At 51.6% G+C, this 20,628-nt stretch overlaps 6 protein-coding genes across 6 annotated transcripts; 4 read left to right on the plus strand and 2 right to left on the minus strand.

Annotated features, from left to right (window-relative positions):
- Nucleotides 1-223: 223 nt before the first annotated feature.
- L3040_000829 (uncharacterized protein) lies at nucleotides 224-1,987 on the plus strand (the record flags this gene model as incomplete). Its single annotated transcript, XM_007288075.1, has 3 exons — nucleotides 224-320; nucleotides 386-991; nucleotides 1,044-1,987. 3 exons carry the CDS (start codon nucleotides 224-226, stop codon nucleotides 1,985-1,987), a joined length of 1,647 nt encoding a protein of 548 aa, XP_007288137.1.
- Nucleotides 1,988-2,488: 501 nt separating this feature from the next.
- Nucleotides 2,489-3,886, plus strand: L3040_000830 (uncharacterized protein; the record flags this gene model as incomplete). Its single annotated transcript, XM_007288074.1, has 1 exon — nucleotides 2,489-3,886. One exon carries the CDS (start codon nucleotides 2,489-2,491, stop codon nucleotides 3,884-3,886), a length of 1,398 nt encoding a protein of 465 aa, XP_007288136.1.
- Nucleotides 3,887-6,149: 2,263 nt separating this feature from the next.
- Nucleotides 6,150-7,721, plus strand: L3040_000831 (uncharacterized protein; the record flags this gene model as incomplete). The annotated part of the gene is made up of 1 exon (XM_066155329.1): nucleotides 6,150-7,721. One exon carries the CDS (start codon nucleotides 6,150-6,152, stop codon nucleotides 7,719-7,721), a length of 1,572 nt encoding a protein of 523 aa, XP_066013359.1.
- A 696-nt stretch (nucleotides 7,722-8,417) lies between these two features.
- L3040_000832 (uncharacterized protein) lies at nucleotides 8,418-13,543 on the minus strand (the record flags this gene model as incomplete). Its single annotated transcript, XM_007288072.1, has 3 exons — nucleotides 8,418-8,783; nucleotides 8,832-13,297; nucleotides 13,381-13,543. The coding sequence occupies 3 exons, from the start codon at nucleotides 13,541-13,543 to the stop codon at nucleotides 8,418-8,420; spliced, it is 4,995 nt and encodes a 1,664-aa protein (XP_007288134.1).
- A 602-nt stretch (nucleotides 13,544-14,145) lies between these two features.
- L3040_000833 (uncharacterized protein) lies at nucleotides 14,146-14,935 on the minus strand (the record flags this gene model as incomplete). The annotated part of the gene is made up of 6 exons (XM_007288071.1): nucleotides 14,146-14,277; nucleotides 14,325-14,405; nucleotides 14,455-14,600; nucleotides 14,648-14,664; nucleotides 14,717-14,827; nucleotides 14,877-14,935. 6 exons carry the CDS (start codon nucleotides 14,933-14,935, stop codon nucleotides 14,146-14,148), a joined length of 546 nt encoding a protein of 181 aa, XP_007288133.1.
- Nucleotides 14,936-15,922: 987 nt separating this feature from the next.
- On the plus strand, nucleotides 15,923-19,544 carry L3040_000834 (uncharacterized protein; the record flags this gene model as incomplete). The annotated part of the gene is made up of 6 exons (XM_007288070.1): nucleotides 15,923-15,984; nucleotides 16,104-16,932; nucleotides 17,169-18,453; nucleotides 18,507-18,559; nucleotides 18,621-19,000; nucleotides 19,073-19,544. 6 exons carry the CDS (start codon nucleotides 15,923-15,925, stop codon nucleotides 19,542-19,544), a joined length of 3,081 nt encoding a protein of 1,026 aa, XP_007288132.1.
- Between the last annotated feature and the right edge of the window lie 1,084 nt (nucleotides 19,545-20,628).

A 20,628-nucleotide genomic window follows, 5' to 3' on the forward strand; every position in this document is an offset into this window, starting at 1 on the left:
GTCACGGTCGCACGAGTCTCAACACCAAGCCAAAATCTATCCGTGCCACCCTGGGATCCGGTGAAGTACCTATGCATGCCCCGGAGAAATCGTACTCGGGAGCTGCCTCGGTACTTTTACCCGTCATTTCAACTTGTACCACTTCTTTCGCTCTCATGAGAGATCTCTGTTTGCTATCATACAAAAACGTTGACAAACCTCATAGGTTTCCACTTCCACAACCATGGCTACTCCATCTTTGTTTCCGTCCATCGAGATTCCGGAAGTTGATTTATGGGAATTCATGTTCGAAGGAGAGAGATCGTTTCCCGATAATAAAGGTATGTATCAACTTCCTTACTTCATGTTCCCTCTATCTTTGAGCACATATTTACCATCTTCGCAGTTGTCTATGTTGACGGTATCACATCGCGACAATACACCTTCCAAGATGTCCGGGAGACCGCAGTTGCCTTTGGGCAGGCCATTCGTACCAAATGGAACTGGAAGCAAGGTGACGTTATGGGAGTCTTCTCCCCAAATTGTGTTGATACGCCGGCCGTGACATTTGGGACGATCTGGGCGGGCGGCATCGTGTCACCAGCCAACCCAGCGTACTCCGTGAAGGAGCTGGCATTTCAGCTCCGAGACTCGGGAGCGAAAGCATTGTTGACCCAGGCCTCTTGGCTCAAGACGGCACTCGAAGCCGCCGAGGTTGCCGGTCTGCCACCGAGCCGGATCTTGCTGATGGGCGACGAGGAGCGCCCAGGCATTGAGCACTTTCAACATCTCATCGCTTCCGCGAGGTCTTCTCAACCCGCAGCTCGGACCGTCTCGAAGCCAGACGACCTGTGTTTTCTCGTATACTCGTCCGGCACCACCGGGTTGCCAAAGGGCGTGATGCTCAATAACAGGAACATTGTTTCAAACACACTCATGACCGACGTTGGAACACCAGAAGTATCCGCGGACGCTGTTCTGGTGGCAGTCCTCCCGCTCTTCCACATCTACGGTAAGGCATACTCATCTCAAAGGTATGTTGAATCAAGCTGACGTGGTTTTAGGCCTGGCACTCCTCGTGGTCCACTGCATATACAGGGGCGCCAAAACCATAGTCCTCCCAGCCTTCAAGCCCGACACGTTCCTCACAGCCATCCAAACGCACCAGATCACATTCGCCTACCTTGTCCCACCGATCATCCTGTTTCTCGGTAAATCGCCCTTGGTGAACTCTTACGACCTCAGCAGCATCAAGATGATTGCGTCGGCTGCGGCTCCGCTGACCACTGATCTCATCGAAGCGGTCTGGGGACGTCTGCACATCCCCATCAAGCAAGCGTGGGGAATGAGCGAAGCTAGTCCGGCCATCGCTACCATGCTCGCCGGAGACTGGAGAACGACCATGGGGAGTGTGGGAAAGGTGCTTCCCAATCAATCCATCAAGATCGTTTCCGAGGCTGGCGACATACTGCCAGCGACTGAAAATGGAGAGATCTGGGTGAAAGGGCCGAATATCTTCCCGGGCTACTGGAATAACCCCGAGGCCACGGCCAACTGCATGACGGCGGACGGCTTCATGAAAACTGGCGATATCGGACACATCACTGCGGAAGGGCACGTCTACATCACCGATCGCCTCAAGGAGCTGATCAAGTACAAGGGGTTCCAGGTTGCGCCTGCAGAACTTGAGGGTCTCTTGGTGGGGCATGACTTTGTCGGCGATGCTTGCGTGTTGGGAATCTTTGACCCCGCGCAGGCGACTGAGCTCCCAAGGGCCTACGTGGTGAAGAGTCCCCTCGCGGCGGAGAAGGAGATGGAGGACGAGGTGCTACAGAAGCATATTCTGGAATGGGTTGACGCCAGGGTCGCTCATCACAAGAGACTGAGAGGAGGTATCGTCTTTGTGGAGGAGATTCCGAAGTCTGCAGCCGGGAAGATTTTGAGGAGGCTCTTGAGAGACAGATTCAAGGCGGAAGATGATGCGAAGACGGTGAAGGCGAAGTTGTAGATCTGGGCGTGGAGGGGATCGAATGATAGAAAGCAGTGCCGTTGCAGGACATACAGGCCAGACAGATAGACTCGGAGTAAAGCGCGAGTGATCAGAAATGTGCCTTGTCCTGTCCATCTTGGCTGGCCCATCCAAGTCAGTTCATGCTTGGAACCTCTGCTCCAAGCAAGTGAAGTATCGTGTCGGCATTGCTACATATCTTGCTAAGCGAGGACGGGAAAGGGGTGTTGTCACTTCGTCAAGCCTTGATCCAAATACCGAGAAGTAAGCGAGCCGCGTTTGTTTTGTCCCTGTCCCAGGCGGGTTCCTGCATCCTGCATCCTGCCCCTTTCTCTTGGCACCAGAGGCAGAGCTACGGACATCCGTGACGTCAGGAATCCGGACCGAGATTCTTCCAGCTTTTCGCAAGTCCAGGCTCTCTCAATCTCTCAATCTCTCAAATCCAGCCTCTCTCAAATCCATACGAAAAATCCAATTCGTCGCTAGCACAATCAGACAGACATGCTGCCATCATCATTCGGTCTCCTGGCCGGTCTCGCCTTTTCCCAACTGATCCCTGCAGCATCTTCCGCTGCCGCACAAGTCCCTCTCTATCCCACGAGCCACACAGAAGGCTACAAATTCGATCCTCTTCACCACCTCCCAGGTATATCCCCCTACTTCGACGCCATAGGCTTTGGCCTCGACCATGGACCTCCCAGACACTGCGAAGTGACAGCAGCGTCGTACCTGGTTCGTCACGCGGCCATCTACGCCAACGAGAAGGATTATCAGCGCTACATCGAGCCCTTTCTCAAGAAACTTGAATCTACATACGCAGTCTCGTCAAGAAAGAAGAGAGAGGGCTGGAGAGGCCCATTAGCATTCTTCGACAAGTGGAAAAGCCCGATCGATGACAATCAGTTGGAGGAGATCACCCCGCAAGGAATCAAAGACTCGAAGAAAGTCGGCAAGCACCTACTTTCGAGATATCCGACCCTGGTGCCGACAACGAAGAGGATCTTTGCGGATACGAAATCCAGGACGCAAGATACCGCTGTGGCGTTCGTGAAGGTGTTCCCGCAGAAGGTCGAGATCGAGGAGATCAGTCCCAATCGATCGTCTTTCCACTCGCAGAATCCGCATAAGGCTTGCGATGCATTCTCGAAGAAGCCTGGTGACAAGGAGATGAAGACTTTCATGTCGAGGTACACCGCACCTATCATTGCCCGCTTGCAGCGCCATTCTCCGGTCGACCTGACCGAGACGGATATCATGGGCTTGCAGCAACTGTGTGGATACGAGAGTGCGATCACGGGAAAGAAGAGCGATACCTGTGACGTATTCACCGACGACGAGTGGATGTCTTACGAATACGCCTGGGACCTCAAGTACTCGTACATGGTGGGCCACGGCAACCCCCTGTCACCGTATCTCGGCTTCCCCTGGCTCAACACCACCTCTCAGCTCATGGAGAAGTTCCACAGCCCTCGGCACCGTGATGCGCTCGGCGGAGACGTCCCCGACGATGATGGCCAGCGCTTCTTCCTCGCTTTTACTCATCGTGAAGTGCCACCCTTCATCGCGACGGCGCTGGGTCTCTTCAACAGCTCCAACGCGCTCGCCGAAGAGTTCCCCACGGACAGGATCAACTGGAACCGGTCCTGGAAGATGGCAGAGCTCATCCCGTTCCTGGGCCACGTCGGCATCGAGAAGCTCACGTGCAACTCCGTCAGCGCCGAGCCGGCAGATGAGCAGGAGTATATCCGGGTGATTGCGAACAGTGCTCCGAGACCGATCCCGGGGTGTGAAGATGGGCCCGGGGCGAGCTGCAAGGTTGACCAGTTTGTGGAGAAGATCCGGAGGGGCATGGAGGAGTACGGCGATTTCGACGGCGTCTGCGGGAATGACCAGGAGTGATGTCGTTTGTGGGAATGGGAATGGGAATGGGCCAGGGCATGGAGGAATCAATAGATGGCGCTTTTGATCCTATAGGCACTAGAGCTCTAACTGCTAACGCAGAATACTAATGCATAATGAACATTTACCGGTATTTCGCACCAGAATTCTTTACGGACATTTGACAGCTTTAAACCTTCTAAACCATAAACAAGCTTTGAAATGTACGTACTACGTACTACGTAGTACCGGTAGTACCACGGGACAGGCGTAACTTTTACACACCCTTGAGGGTAGGTTAACCAGGGGGCTTAAAGTGGAAACTTGAACTTTTGCGGCACCCTCGGGGGGGGGGGGTAATACCTTAAAGGCAGGTAGGGGGTTATTTAAACCGTCAGCTGATAATCCGATGACGGTCTCTTTAAAAGACGATTCCAAGAGGTTGGCATAGCTAGTGGATCACCTTAAGCCGATACTTTAAATTAAATAGAATCTGAAAACAAACGATTTAAATTATTTAAATCGTAGCTAAAATAAAACTATTTCAATCGATTGAATCGTTTTTTATAAGAGCTCGTCTTTTCGTGAAAAGATTATTACTAAAATAAGACGGTTTTAATCAATTATATAGTCGTTTATAAAAGTCGGTCTTTTTATAAAAAGACCGTTTTAAGACCGTCTTGTGGCCGTCCCAAGGCCGTCCCAAGGCCGTCCCCGAACTTGAAACCGTCCCCGAAAACGTAAATTAGTAAGCAAATAATCTGTATTTTCTTTCAATTGCATAGCAGTCTACCCTTTATTACCCCCCTCCCCCCCCACCCTCTTAGCAAGTGATACAAGCAATAACACGCGCGGGTAAACTTTTGCTCAATCGATCGATTCCGATTAAAAAAAATTTAAAGCGTTGATATATAAGCCGTGGCAGCGATACCGAGAAATATCTTGGCATCGAATTTATTAAATTATTACTAAAACGATTCCATTTAAGAAATGGTTTTTATTTACAACTATATCTTATTTGAAACAGTTATCGAACTAATTCAATTTTTTAAAACGAGCTTATTAGTAAGCCTGTTTTAAAAATATAGACGAGGACGGCCATAAGACGGCCGTGGGACGGTCCCAAGCTCGGGGACGATCAAAAAGGTGAACTATTCTTGATTTGTAACTAGTACTGATTTTAAACGGTCCAATAATCGTCTTTTATAAAAGAGGGTCAGAGGACCGCTCAAATGACCCCCTACCTGCCTTTAAGGTACTTTAGGCCTGTCCCGTGGGTAGTAGGTAAGGTAGGTTCTCTTAAAATTTAAGATATGAGACGGGGGGCAGATTTGAAGCTTGGCGGTTCAAGATTGCATTTGGTTGGTAGCTTGATTTTTTTTTTTTTTTTTTTTTTTTTTTTGATTGGATGCGGAAGGCGGAGGGCGGAAGGAAGGAAGGACTTTGTTCTCCCTCCCCCGTTTTTTCCTCCTGCGGTCCTCCGGTCCTCCGGGAGTATTGTATCATTCATTCATGATTGGTTAGTTGGAGGAGGGAGGGATGAGGGATGGATGGATGGATGGATGGATGGAGTGATTTGGTTGGAGTGATTTGGTTGGTTGGTTGGTTGGTTGGTTGGTTGGTTGATGTTGAGGGAGGGGGGGGGATATGGAAGGGAAAAACAAAACAAATCAAATCAAATCAAAGGCTGGCGGCCACTACCATCGAGACTGGCTGACTGACTGACTAGATGGGTGGGTGAGTGACATACATTGACCTCTTTTTTTTTTTCTCTTTGTGGTGAGCGGAACTGATGATAGGAGGGGAGCTAGCTAGCTCCCTTTCTTTCTTTCTTTCTTTCTTTCTTGTTTTCCTTCTTCAGGTACAAAGAAGCCAGCGGCTCAATTACCGACCAGAGGAAGCGGAGGATACGACACACGCACAACTCGTTCACAATGCCATTGTTCTTGCGGTCCCCTCCGTTCTCTTCTTCTTCTGTTTCCTCCCGCCTAGCCTCGATTTGAAGTACGTACGAGGGCGATATGATCCTGTTCCGTGTTCCAGCTAAGGAATGTTGTGGTGCGATTCTGTTCCAGCGAAGACAAGCTGTACTCCGTAGACGATCCGCCGCCCCCGGACAGAGAACAAGACGTGATCAGGCCGTATATAGAGGGTGTGGAGATGCTGGCTGCTATGTCGATACTGCAGAGAAACGAAACACAACAATACAGAACCAACACCAACACTAACACCAACAAAACCGAGGACGATACCCAACAGCAGACCAGCAGAAGGAAGCCGAGCAATGTCGCTTCCAGCACGCACCCCGGCACCCCCAACACCCCCTCCACCCCCACCACCGGCGGCGGCAGCTCCTGCTGCTGCTGCTGCTGCTGACGAGCTCGCAACGCTCCAACAGAGAAAAGCGGCGCAGGACCTCGCTATCGAGCGAGCTCTCAGCATCGCACGCGTGAGGCTTGATCTGGAGATGGGAGAGGCTCAGCTGAGAGCTCTACGCAACCAGGAGGGAGAAAGAGAGAGAGAGCGCGGAAGACGTGCCACCCAGCAGGAGGAGGAGCAGGAGGTGGCAGCTGAAGCTGAAGATCAACAAGCGGGATATGGACATATCCCTGTGAGGTATTTGCCTGTGGCTGCTGAAGCTCAAGGAGACGAAGTGGCTGAAGCAGAAACGGGAGCTGAAGCAGAAGCAGAAGATGATCTGTATGATGCTGATGATGAAGAAGCAGAAGCAGAAGCAGAAGCAGAAGAACAACAACAACAGGAAGAAGAGGTAGCCGGAGTCCTCTTGCGCCAAGAAGCGAGAGCTACTGCTACGGCTGCTGCTATCCTCGTCCGTGCTACTGACGAAGCAGGAGATATCCCCTTGGACTATACTCGCATCGAATATAGACATGTTCCTATGGCTGCTGAAGCTGACACTGAAGCAGCAGAAGAAGAACACAGCTTCTCCTTCGACGAAGCATCCTCCGATCACTTCGAGGACGCCCTCGAAGAGCAAGAACAAGAAGAAGAGGTAGCCGGAGTCCTCTTGCGCCAAGAGGCGAGAGCCACTGCTGCGGCTGCTGCTGTCCTCGTCCGTGCCTCTGACGAAGCAGGAGATATCCTTTTAGACTATACTCGCATCGGATATAGACATGTTCCTATGGCTGCTGAAGCTGATACTGAAGCAGCAGAAGAAGAACACAGCTTCCCCTCCGACGAAGCATCCTCCGATCGCTTCGAGGACGCCCTCGAAGAGCAACAACAAGAAGAAGAGGTAGCCGGAGTCCTCTTGCGCCAAGAGGCGAGAGCTACTGCTGCGGCTGCTGCTGTCCTCGTCCGTGCCTCTGACGAAGCAGGAGATATCCTTATGGACTATACTCGCATCGGATATAGACATGTTCCCATGGCTGCTGAAGCTGACATTGAAGCAGCAGAAGAAGAACACAGCTTCCCCTCCGACGAGGCATCCTCCGATCGCTTCGAGGACGCTCTCGAAGAACAAGAACAAGAACAAGAAGAAGAAGGATACGACGTCGAAGCTGCGTTCCGTGCCTCCCAGATCGGAGGAGAAGCTGCCCTCCTCCGCGACGAGGCAGTCGAGCGCCTCGAGGCCGCCGCCCTCGAAGCCGCCGCCCTCGAAGCCGAGGAGCGAGCCCAGAACGCGCAGCTCGAAGACCAGATCCGGGAGGTCCAGGACTGGTTGACGATCGAGGACGCCCTCGAAGCCGAGGAGCGAGTCCAGGACGCGCAGGACATCCTGGACTGGTTGAGGATGCAGGAGGAGCGGTACGCGGCGGCGGCGGCTGCTGTCGAAGCCGAGATGGCCGCGATGATTGAGGATCTGCGCGTGCACGACCACCGCCGAGGCGAGTGAGGGCGCTTGGCATGCTGGAGGAGCTTGCCGCGTGGGTCCGGCAGCCGGTGGAAAGATGCGGGTGAGCAGGAGTAATTAGTTGCAGCTGAGACGACGAGAGAGCACTCGCTGTTGTTGAGGGGTCAAGTGGTCCGAACCAGCCAGCCTCCCTCTCTCTACCTCTGCCCCCGACTCCACCCTCCCCTCCTCTGTAACAATAGGATCGTATGGCTGAGAACATAGAATGCATTGCTTTTTGAGAAAAATTACTCACCAACCCAGCGTTATCGTGCAGGAATCCGTGAGACCCCTACTAATTTGATGATGTCTGAGTTGTATAAATAGGTAACGGCAGAACTTGATGACAACAGCACTCAACTCCAAGATGCTTGATGTGATGCAGCAGACTTTGCGCATTGGCGTCAAACAAAGCCCAGCCCCGCGATTCGGATCGGGTTGTAGAAACAAAAACGCCAGAAACCTCCACGGAACCAGTAAACCAGAGGCGAAGACACCAACGAAGTACAGAAACGAACATGTATGCTCTCTATGCAGCTGGTGTGCACCTGACAAGCCCCAGCTCCACACCCACGACCGCCGACCCTACTATATGTACAACGAGGAAATAGAAGAAGAATCGACCGAATCTCAATCCAACGTATGTATCGTGACATCTCCGCATACACCAGCAAATCATAACTCCAGCCCATCATCCCCTCAGTTGCACGTAGCCTCCAACGCAGCTGTTAAAGGCACAACCCTCAAACTCCTCCCCCGTTTTAGACCATCCGCAGGCGGGCTATGTAACGTAATCGACAGACCCTCCACCCACTTCCGGAACACACTCTTCATATCCTTAGGTACACCTTCCAGCACAACCGTCGTAACAGGCACAAACGGACGGTCCTCCATTCCTGCGGCAAGGATACCGTATTCCTGGGCGAACATGAGGGCGTTCTGGAAGGCCGAGTACTGGGACTGGGATTTGGAGCCGACGATAACGTAAATCTCGAAGAAGGCATCTAAGACGTAGATCTTCGAGGCGTTGAGGTCAGTCTGGCAGAATGGACTAAGTTCAACAATCTGGGCGCGGTTAGTAAGCGTAAATTGCGCATAGGTATGCAGTTTCACCTGTTCTCTAGCTGTTGAGTCCGCGACAAACAGCCGGCCACAGTACTTGTTGTAATTTGGCTTCATTCTCCAATGGTCCGCCGACTTGGGAATTGTGATGCCACTACCGAAGATCTGCAGGAAGGTTGCAGGCTCACTCCCATCTTCGACCTCTTCAATTTCGCCCGTAAGACCGAAGTTCATGCCGATAAGTCTAGCACAACTAAGTTCGTCAACCCCGCTACCCTTGCCCTTCCACAAGTAGGCCTTGCCAGAATTCGCAGAGATGAGGTAAGGGAACCCTGAGCACAAGCTGGCAGGGGAAAAATCAACCTCATCAAAGGCGATTTGACCGAAATGCTTTCTGCCGCAAAGGATGTGAGGTGCAAGCGAGTCGTACTTGTTCGAAGACCCTCTCCTAATGATGATAATTCCATCCAACGCATGGAAGAACTCTGGAGGCTCTCTGCCTTGCTTAATCCTGATCAGCTTTCCCCCCGCACTCTTTGCCTCTCTTTGAGCAAATATCTCCATATTATCGGCCATCGCGTGTGGGACATCATCTCCTACCCAATAATATGCCTCTGTGACGGTTTTCCCTGAAGCGTTGCTGAAACTATGAGTACAGAGATAAAGGTTTCCTTCGAATAGAATTCTCTCTTGGTGATTAGAAACTTCCTGCTTCTTGCCATCATTCGAGAATTGGTAGAGAGCAGACCGCAAGGTCTTGACGCTGTCGCCACAGTCGGGGCGCGAGGACAGGATAGTCACAGTGTCGGCGGTGAACTTGGCTGATGGTCTGTCTCCCCCGAAGAATTCACCAAGTAATTGAGAAGCCTCAGAAGCTTGTGGCACTGAAAGGTCAAGCGACTTTTTTGATGACAAGCCGGGTGATCTAGGTGCATCACTGATTGGTGGAGATAGTGCACTTTTGGTAGGCGGCGTCGGAAGTGGACGAGCTTTGGGCGCCAAAGTTTTGATCTCAAGCCCGAGTCCGTCTGATTCCGTCTCCTTCACTGGACTGGGAGAGCGCAAACCAGCACTGACCATTGCAGCCTTCTCATCTTCGTGAGTCGGAAGCTTGATAGGGGATCGGGCACGAGGGGGTGTTTCAACGGAAGTTGCAGACGGGCGATCCCAGAGCGAAGTGGCATTTTTAACTGACACAACAGGCTCGCGACTGATGTTTTCAACAGCAGGAAGTGGTTGAGAAGCCGAAAACTCTAGCTGACTCGGAGGCGAAGCTTGTTGGGTTTGTTCAACTGGCGTGGGTTTACTTGGTGACAATGGCAAATGTCTTAGCTTGGCAGTCTCCGGTGATTCGGTAGGAGTTGAGATGGGTGATGGCTCGGAACGGTTTGATAATGAGGGCGATTTAACAGGAGTGTTCGGTTTAGGTTTTAGAAATGGTGCTTGCTTTATTTCAGGTTCCGGTTCTTTAGGCTTCGGTTCTTCGGGCTTCACAGGAATCTCGGGGAGATTAGCTTTCTTCGGTGACGGCGGCTTGGGGGGGTCCAACTGCAAATCTGGCGTGCTATCCTTGTTTGCGACATCTTGAAGAAATTGTGATCGCCTCTTCATGTCAATCTTGCGGGGTGATGACGGTTGTGATACATGGTTCTCTTCGGCCTTTGTTGGAGATTGTGGGAAACGATCGAGCACCTTGCTCGGTGACCGAACGTGCCGGGGTGATGCTGATATGGGACTTTCGACCTTTGCTGGAGATAGCGGAAAGCGGTCCAGAACTTTGCTAGGGGACCGGACACGCACAGGCGATTGCTGTGCTACTTGAGTCTCATCGGCCTTAGCTGAGAATTGGGGAAAGCGATCCAGAACTTTACTCGGGGATTTAGTATGGCCAGAGGTCTTCACCGGAGAGTGAACTCGCTCCAAAATCTGCGGCGTTGTATCGACCTCAAGTGGTGGCGGCTTCTTGGGCATTTCCTGCTCGGCAACCACTGGCTTTTCCACTGAATTTTGGGATTCTGTTTTGGGGACGACAGATTCAAGCGCTGTCGTCGGGGCCTTTCTTCGAGGGCCGCGAGCACGCCCCTTTGTCATGTGAGTGAGCTGTGGACCGGGCTCTGGAGTAGAAGCTATGCGTTGGGACAGTGCCGGACTAGACGATCGAGAACCTCCACTAGCCACGGCGGGTGGCCCTCGTGCTAACAATCCCGCAAGACCAGGATTCAATCGACCAGCAAGCTTACCAGCGGGTGTATCCTTAGATTGGAGCTGGCCTGGCGCACTTGCTTCCTTCACGAAACTCGGCTTTGGTGATTCAGGAGCTGCTCGCGTCCTAGAAGGGGAATCTGGGCCAATGGATGCCGCTTCAGAAACAATAGAGTCAGATCTGCCTAAAGCCTTACGCTTCGCTAGAGCCTCTGGTATAGGAGCTTCTTGACTCCCACCGCTTGTGGATCTTGTGACCCCCTTTCCTTCAACCTGTGCTTTCTTGAAGTCCTCCTTCTTCTTCAAAATAGCATCCTTAAACTCGTCAACACGCTCAGTCTTCTTGGGCCCACCAGTCAAAGTTAAGGCAGCCTTGCCACGAGTGATATTGTCCTTGAACTCGTCAGGCGCGACAAAGTTCTGAGTCTTTGTAGGTCGAAGCTGACCAAACACGTTCTTGAACTCAGGCTCGGTCGGCCCACCGTTATCGATTGGCTCAGGACGAGACTTGAGACTCGCTCGAAAATCCTTCTTTGGAGGTGTCTCAGGCTTGGCCTTACCAGTTGCAGGCGATGATCTTGATGCAGTGTCGAGCGAGTAGTTAGTCTTCGGAGAGTCTTTGGTTTCCGGCGAAGTGGTGCCAGGTTTGGTATCCGATACCGCACCGGAAGAAAGTCCCTTAGAAGGGCCGCCAGTAAGCAGTGATTTGGTTGCATTTCCAGGGGTTGGAGATCTCATCAATCCGCCAATACTGACTTCATGCTTCGGAGGACCAGTTGAGGGGCTGCGACCTTGATCAACGCTGCCCTTGTGCTTAGCCTTGTTGAGCTCTGTCATCCAAGAAGGTTGTTGAGATGGTGGCGCAGCTTTAGGCTTGGGAGAATCAGGCTTCTTCAGCGCACTCTCAAGCCAACTCGACTTCGTAGGGCTCCATCTCCTCTGCTCCATGATTTTCGTTGGGCTTGAAGGCGGGGTCACATCTCGTCTAGTAGGTGTTTCTGCGTCGACATTCTGGCTTGCTCGGACTCCGAGAGGAGTTTGTGTTCGAGATGCTAGGATTGTAGGTTTAGCAAAGCTATCTTTGTTCGTAGATGTTGTCATACTGCTCCTCGTCGAACTCGACGTGCCCGGGCGGTCCTGGGTGAGTGTAGCGTTGCTGTGGCTTGAAGATGGCCTAGACTTGGGGGGTGGAGATGGTTCTCGGCTCCGACTGCTAGATTTGGACTCTCGTGCCGTTGCATTGACAATGTTACCTAGAGAGGAGCCAGTGGTGGGATCAACACTGCTGCGATTACTGGCCATTGAATTGCCTCTGGTGAGCCCCGAAGGTGACTGAACGCTCCATCTCTTGTTCACACTGTCCGATCTCTTCATCATAGCACTTTGTACAAATCCTCCCATGCCCTTCGTAGGAGATGGCGACCGATCGAGTCTGTCCGGGGAAATTCGGCCTTGTGTTGGTGACATTGCGAAACCACGCGCGTCAGATTTGGAGTCGCCTGGCGGATCCAGTCTCTGAGCTGAAGTCAGTGGCATCGGGGACCCCATACCTGAAGGAAGCTTGGGGCTTGCTTGGTACGAGGCTCTTGAACCACTGCCATACGATATGCTGCTCCTAGAAGGCGATAATGATCTCTCCACCGGCTCCTCTAACTCCTTGTCTGGCTCAGAAGGTCGTGACATGCCAGGCATCTGTACCCGCGAGGAGTTCGATCCGTGATCCGACCTTTCCTCGTCTTCCACCTGATTCCGTCTGTATGCTGGTGAACTGAGTCCCCGATCTGCGGTTTGGCGAAACCAACCGGGGTCTTTCGAGGCAAGGGATTGTGCAAATTGCTCTCTCGAAGGCGCTGCGTCTGCCGTTGGGGATATCTCGGGTGCAGGCGTAGCTCGAGGAGATCGTGCGGCGTTTTCTGTCGCGACCATTGATAGCGGGCGGCTTTGCACGCGATCAGGAGATTGTGAATTTGGCCGTCGTTGCCAAGTTAGGGGCGAATCTGAATTTCGCGAGGGCATGGCACTCGAGGGCGAAGTTATTACGGGGGCGTTTCGCTTGAATTCGGGCTCGGGAAAGGCATCCAAGGGAGACTTATTTTCTTTGGCGGGGGATGTCGAGTCAACCAACCGATCCATCGCGTCGTCGACTCCCATCTCCATCTCGCGTAGGGGCTCCGAATCAATTTTCGCCTCGATTTTCGGGGATTGGGGTCGGGATTGGGTTTGGGACAGAGCACTTATGGACACTACCGAGGCTCGAGAAGCTACGGGCGTGTTGGCAGGAGAGGATTTCGTAGGAGAAATAGATCTGGCGCGTTCTGAAAGTCTGGTTGTCAGCCATGTACCTATCTGTCACACAGCACCATCGACCATCTGCATGATTCGAATTCGGATTCATTACCAGCCCGTCGTGCCTGTCGCTCTGCTCGGCCCTGCAGAATCTCTTCTTCCAGCTTCCTAGTGCGCTCTTCGTCCTCCTGGTCTCTCCTGTCGCCCATTTCCTTGATGCGCTGCAGAAAATCGTTGACGTCCTCCGAGCCGTCGGGGGCAGGCTGATCGGACATATTGGCAGTCTTGTCTTGTCTGGCAGGATCGTGTTTACACAAGGATTACATCCGCAACCATGTTCGAGCGCGGGACAAGTCACAATCAATCAATGCGTCCGCGGGGTCTGGAAAGGAGTGAGTTATTGGAATGGGGAGGTCAGGTTCCACTAGTACGGGCGAGTAGGTAAAGGTAGTGAGTGCACTGGGCTTTGGTCATGCAGGCGGGAGAAGCTTTCGCTTGGGGGGCAATCTTCAAGGAATTTCCGTACTTATGCTTATGTCATGACCTTCGAGCTTACCGCGACGTAGCTCCGTATTTCTGGAGGGATGTACGGAGATTTGGACATTATGCTCAGTCCCAGAATCTATTTCGTATAGGCAAGTATGGATTCGGATATCGTGTGGCCATTATCCTCCCCTGATCTTTCTCTGAGTCTAAGTATCCCATCTCGTCTTTTGTCTCCGTATGTGGTACCGTGTCTGAGCCTGAGTAGGTGGCCAAGCCAAGGTCCCACTAGATTAAGTAGGACGCGGCTCCCGGAGGCTGTCAACCACTAGTAAATCCAAAGCGACGTTCCCTTGAGAAGAGGAATCAAAACAAACAAATGCGATGCTGCAGCTCAGTAAAGAAACAGTCTCGCTTTGGCATCCTCGACCACCCATTCCAAACCTTCTTGAAGATTGGTACCGGTGATCGCGCTGCACCGAAGGATGTGCCATTGGTGAGTTTTGATAGCATTGAGCTGGAGCCCCTGAATTCGGTTAGCGGCTTGCCTCTCAACGACACATCATGACGGACCTCCTGGATCTCTGCCTCACTCATACACCCATTCACGTCTGTTTTATTCGCAAACACCAGCAAACTTGCCCCAGAGAGCCTCTGTAGCTAGAATAAGCAGCATGCTTTATGAACGACCAGGGGATTAAACCTCTTCTTGCAGCAGGCCATGAAGCTCTTCATGACAGTCCTCGATCCGCAAACGATCAGTCGCATCCACCACCCATATTAGGGCATCAGTCTTCTCAAAATAGTTGCGCCAATATGATCTGAGAGTTTTCTGCCCACCGACATCCCCTGTGTGTATCAGCAGAGCCAGTACCACAGAGTCTTGGGCTACCCACAGATGTTGAGCTTGTAGCTTGTGGGAAGATGGTCAGCATGGCGAATATCACTGGCAATCGAACCCGTACCCCTTGTAATCAATGGTCTTGATAATGAAGCCTAGTGTAGGACTGACGGTGTTGACATCCTCGTTCATAATCCTTTTGACAATGGTTGTCTTGCCGGCATTGTCAAGGCCCCTGGAAGACGATCAGCAAACTGTTTGAAAAGCGGCGCATTGGAATTTACAGCATCAGAATCCTCATCTCCTTGTCCTTCAATCTTGCCTTGCGTAAAATAGACAGCATTCTGTTTTTTCCAAAAATTTGTGTTGTGGAAAGCTGCTCAAAAGGAAGGCAATCGGCTGGGGAGATCCCATCGAAAAGGTTCATGGCGGTATCACGTGATACCACATCCTGCAAATACCTGCCTTCCAATTTGCAAGCAGTACTGCGCCGACATTCAGAATACAGTGGTTCTTGATACGAATATAACCCCGTACTTCTTGCTCTATTTTGATGGCGGTACCGCTAGGCCTGCCTTGCGGGTGCGCCTGCCAGTTTGGGATACAGTAAAGCAACGCACCAGACCAGATTAGTTTGAACTTACAGCCGTCTCCCCCTTGCAACCCATTTTTCATTCATCTTCTCTTCGCTTTCCTCCTGCTTGGAGTGATTGATTGTGCTTCGAATCCTTTGTCAACCTTACTCGCCCTTCAGCCGCATCGGCATTGACTACCAAGAAACGATTCGAGCATAGAAGTCTGTGCTACGGTGTTCGGCAACTTTCTCACTGATTCTATTGAGAAGGTTCATCTGGATCGTCGGGAAGTCCAGCGTTGGAGGCTTTGAGATTATATGGGCGTATTCACCAGGCCATCACCCAAGGAGTATCAAGGCACTATCTCCTCGCTCCCTCGCTCATCTATGACATCAATCGTTGGAACTAGTATTGTGATCGTACCATTGTTCTTATTGTCTCTACTAGAATTGCCCTGTGTTTCTGTTGGGGCTCAGTGACTCTGGTCTCGCTTCGCTTCGCCTCGACACACATTCATTCACTGCTGTTGGACCCACTCCCGCCGACGTAAATAAAGGGCTTCATATTGTCACCGAGAAAAGAGGGAGGCTGGTAACGAAGCGAATCCCACAGCTGATGAGATTTCCTATAAATCTGAGGCAAGCCCTCAAAGTCTCCTCCTTTCCTCTTCTCATCCTTCATCGTTCAGCAAATTTGTTTCACCACAACTTCTACACACTGTTTGTATCTTCGATCGATACAACGACGTCGCAATCATGAGAACCATCGAGCTGAAGGCCGACAACGGCGACGTTCAATTCGAACCGCTTTACCCTATGTGAGTTTTTATATATCGCCACTTTGCTTCCGTCCCTTTCCTTTCCCTTCCTGTCCCTTCCTGTCCCTTCCTTCCCTCACTTCCTGGTGTTCAAGTGCCGTTGGCTAATGCACCCACAGGACCGCAGATCAAGAGGAGGATCACGAGAAGGTTCTCGCCGCATTCGACATACTGACTGCGATGAGCAGCCACCGTAGTCTCAGTAATTCCATGTGGTCTGACGAAAACTACAAGGCGCGCATGGAGTTGAAGAAGAAGGCCACTCCGTGTTACAAGCCGACTCGGCTGACCGCTTTCAGGCTTGGTTCTGCCAAAGTCTCTGCCTCTTCTTCCTCTTTGATGTCCCACCAACAACAAGCCGGATACATTCCACCACATCTTCGTCCTGCAGTCCAGCCAACAAGCTCTCCTACTCCGACTCCGACTCCGACTCCTACTTCACCTCTCCGCTTGAGTGCTGCTGCTGCGGCTTTCGTCCCTCGGTCCCCGCCATCTTTCCCTCTACAAGGAACTGCAGCCCCTCGCCTGAGCGCTACAGCCACAGCCTTTTCTCCACAATCACCTTCTCAACCTCCACCAAGTCCACCTTGTCTGAGCGCTGCAGCTTCAGCATTCACCCCTCTCAGCCCTGCTGCCTTCGTCCCATCTACATCATCGACAACCACAAAAACCCAACCACCTACAACTGGTTACGTTCTGCCGCACTTGCGCCGCCGTCCTGACACCACTACTCTTTGCGCTAAATCTGCTACAGATAAGCCTGCTGAAGTGGCCGTCAAGGAGACAAAGATTGTGGCCCAGATCGAACCTCACCTTCAAGCACCCCGAGTTGGATCTGAGAAGTTTGCCGTCGTCGTTGAACCCGCTCCTTACGTCCTCCCACATCTTCGCCGCGCGGGAAACGCCACAGCTCTGCAAACAAGTCCTGAGAAGCCTGCTGAGACAACAGTCAGTCAGCCAACTGACACAGAAAATATGGCACCCATCCAGTCGATTCCCCCTCACCTGCGCAGCGCAAACTATATCTCTCCTCATCCTCAAGGAGCCAGTCAATTGCAGTATCTTCCTCCTCATCTTCGCGGCGCCGCTCAGGCAAGTCATTTTCTTCCTCCTCTCCCAAATTCTTGCCTCTCGGCTCCCCTTCTCTCCTTGAAGAGTGAAAAAATATATTAACTGTTTGATAGTCCACAATACCTTTCCAAGCTACACCGTTCCAAGCTACACCCTCTGAAGCTACACCCGCACATGTTTTCGAGCCTGCTGCACTCCCAAACAACGCCTTTATTTCTGTCACATCTGCTACTCCTGACAAACCTGCTGCTACATCCCCCGAGGACACGAAGAAGGATGAATTCATGGAGTGGATAAGCAAGAAGAATGCGCTGCCCAAGATTGTGACTAAGATCGAGAGAGCTCCTTCCGTGGTCGCAGTCAAGACCCAAGAAATGCCTTCCTACCAAGTCCAGCCTCCAGCTGCAGAGTACCAAAAGCCTGCTGATAGTTCGGCTTTGAAGGATGTCTCTGCCGAGGTTAAGATATCGCGGAGCCAAGAGCGCGAAGCTGCAGAGGTTGCTGCGTTCTTGGATCATATTTCAAAGGGTAATAAGCTCAAGAATTACGGCGGACCGAAGCAACTTCACAACATGTCCGCTACGCCCAACAACCCCTTTGCGAAGGAAAAGTTCCACCTGAAGCAGAATTCTATCCAGAAATTCCAAGAATCCTTGGAGGCCGGTGCGACTGCTCCCACTTCGGGCAAGAAGTGGACCAACGCTGCCGTTGTAAATGCGCAACAAGTTCAGCCAATTGTCAACTCCTTCGAGGCTCCTATCACTCAAAACGCCGCTTCCGCTTTTCAGACCAGACCAGTAGGGTTGGCTGAGAACAAGAAGCCCGTGGATCAAATTGGTCAAATGGGTCCACAGGCTATCTTTAACCCCAACAGCAAGGCTCCCAACGGATCTGCTCATCTTACCGGTACCGGAACCACCAAGCCAGCTGGATGGGCCACCCCCATGAAGTTCATAGCTGCCAAAATCTGCTCAGATATCAAGAGCCAGCCACCTATCGCTGTTGAAGATGCTCATCCCCTGACTAAGGGTGCACTCATCAAAACCACAGGCTTCAAACCCGCCAAGGAGAGCGGATCTTTCGGTGCCCGGATCAGCAACACTGGCGTTGCTCCCGCAGTACCTTCTCAAGATATTCGCGCCACTACAGGCAACGATCCATCAGCGCTTGTTGATTGGAATGGCGCTTGGGCCCCAGGTCCCTGCGACTGGGAGTACGAGCGAGGTGGCTTTGATGACGGCTTCGTCCCTAACTACATTCGCGACTGGCAAAACACCATTCCAGCTGCCGCATCAGTCTTGGTTGATGTCAGCGCCCCTGGCTTCCTTGATGGCACCTGTCCACTTAGAGATGCTGAATTGATGCTTCCTGTTATTTATGATGGGCCAACCTTCCCAGGTAGTTACTCGAACCCACGATTTTTCTTTTTCGCCATCTAACATATTCTCTAGACATTGAAGGCTCAGAGGACAACAACAAGCGCTTATACCAGATTGCCGAGCATGTACGTTAATCTGGAAATATCCAGTGTCCGATAATGAACGTTTGCTGACTATCAAATTTAGGAGGCTCACAACTTTCTTGTCACCTGGGAGCGAAAGCAGATGCGCGAGAAGAAGATGATCGAGTTGAGTAATCAGCGTCATGCTGAGATTGCCAATATGCCTCGGGAGCCAAATCCCTTTGCGCCACAGATTGACGTATACCTCCGTCCAGTCGAGTACAAGGATGTTGCAGACCTTACTATCATCTATAACCACTACGTCATGAACACAGACATCCCTGAGGATCAAGAGAAGATCGCCGTTGAGGATATGTCGGAGATCATCAGAATCACCAAGGCCGAGAAGTTGCCGTTCATCGTCGCTGTCAAGGGACGCATGCCAACCTCGAATGATGCTCAGGGTCGCTCAGGTTCCAAGAAGGTCATCATGCCCGCAGTTGAGTAAGTCCACTTGACGTTGCGAAATTCATCATCCATCGAGATTTTTGCGAGACTGCTGCTAACTACAATCAGATCCGTTATCGGCTTCTCATTTTCGGAACGCTACGGCTACGGCTTCGCCTCGCGCGCAAATGGAAGATCCCGAGCTACTGCCACCCTCCAGTTGTACACCCACCCAGATTACACTCGCAAGGGCGTTGGCCGTAACCTTCTTGACCGCCTCATACACTGCATCACACCTTCCTACGCCTATAAGAACGCTTGCGGATGGATCAACCCCACCAACGACAAGGTCAATGAGAGTGGCGGTGGTGGCACCTTCCATCAGGTTCTTTTCCAGTTCCCAGTTGAGTCAAGAGACGATCCCAATATCGGATGGATCTCACGCTTCTTCCTCAAGTTCCATATCCGCGAGAGCAACCCCAACAAGCGCCTGAAGGCAATCTGTAGAAGCTCCCCCAGAGGCATCCGAGCACATTTTCTCGACATGGCCATCTTTCAATACGAGACCCACCACGCGGCTGAGTTTGATGCTTTTCTATGAACTTCTCTTCCACGGGCATCAAAACTGCGATATTCTCGGCGACAACATCCTCGTTGCTTGTCTTGTTTCGCGAGGCATATAACCCCCAGGTCTACGATTTGGGACCTGTTTGTCCTCAAATATTTGACAGCATCCGCGCTTTCCAGACAAACATTTTTGCATTTGCAGCTAGGCAAACATAGGAGGCAACTTCATTGATTCTTGCGTTGGAGACCTTCATTGAATCATTTTCGCTTCTCAAACTCTGTTTTCATAAACGGATTTTTTTTCCTGCATACACGATTGACGATGGATGGGGGATTTGTCAGGGCTTGGAAGGCTTTAAGGCTATCTTACTCCTTGCTTGGGGAAGGACATTTCTGCGAAACTAAAAATCGTGATGACTGGAGATTGATGGTTTTTTTTACCATGCGCTTCTTCTTCCTCTGCCACAGGCGCTTTTGCGGAAGGCGGTGCTTCTTTTTTCTTCACCCACGAAGGGGAATGTACCCTAGCTGCCACATCCTAAAAAAAAAAAAAAAAAAAAAAAAAAAAAAAAAACCCCCCTGTCTTCGACGTGACTTGCTATTTTCAAACCTTCGCTTGTGGCGTTTCGGAAGTGAGATCCCTACTTCTCCCCGGAAAGCCAGCGCCATGACATGCCAGGTAAGACACTCATTCTCCCACGAGTTCCACAGAGCAGAGCAAGCTCAGACGGAAGTCAGGGTCCAAAACAAAACCATCCATCCACACAAACGTCTACCTCCTCCCCTCCCCTTCTATCTCTCGTTCTTTCCCCCGTTCTTTATTGTGTATATATATTATGTTGTTCTCCAGATACTACACGATAACCCAAATCTCATTTGACGATGGATGATACCCAACTCGTTGCCTGGCTCGCAGGCAGCCAGGCTTTGAACCAGTCGAGTCTGTGGAGAGAAGCTCTGTCATCGCGGCAGAATAACCGGAGAAATTAGCAAGTAGTAGAGCAGTGCTAGTCTGCCTGTCAGTACAGCCATGTTGGGGAATATGAGAAGTCAATACAATCGTTGAAAAGGTCTTCATCGTGGCTATAAGACTTTGAGCATTTAAAATGAAATACTAC

This window comes from Drepanopeziza brunnea (assembly GCF_022702325.1).
Source record: "Drepanopeziza brunnea f. sp. 'multigermtubi' strain 214-2 chromosome Unknown ctg1, whole genome shotgun sequence".
Taxonomy (NCBI): domain Eukaryota; kingdom Fungi; phylum Ascomycota; class Leotiomycetes; order Helotiales; family Drepanopezizaceae; genus Drepanopeziza; species Drepanopeziza brunnea.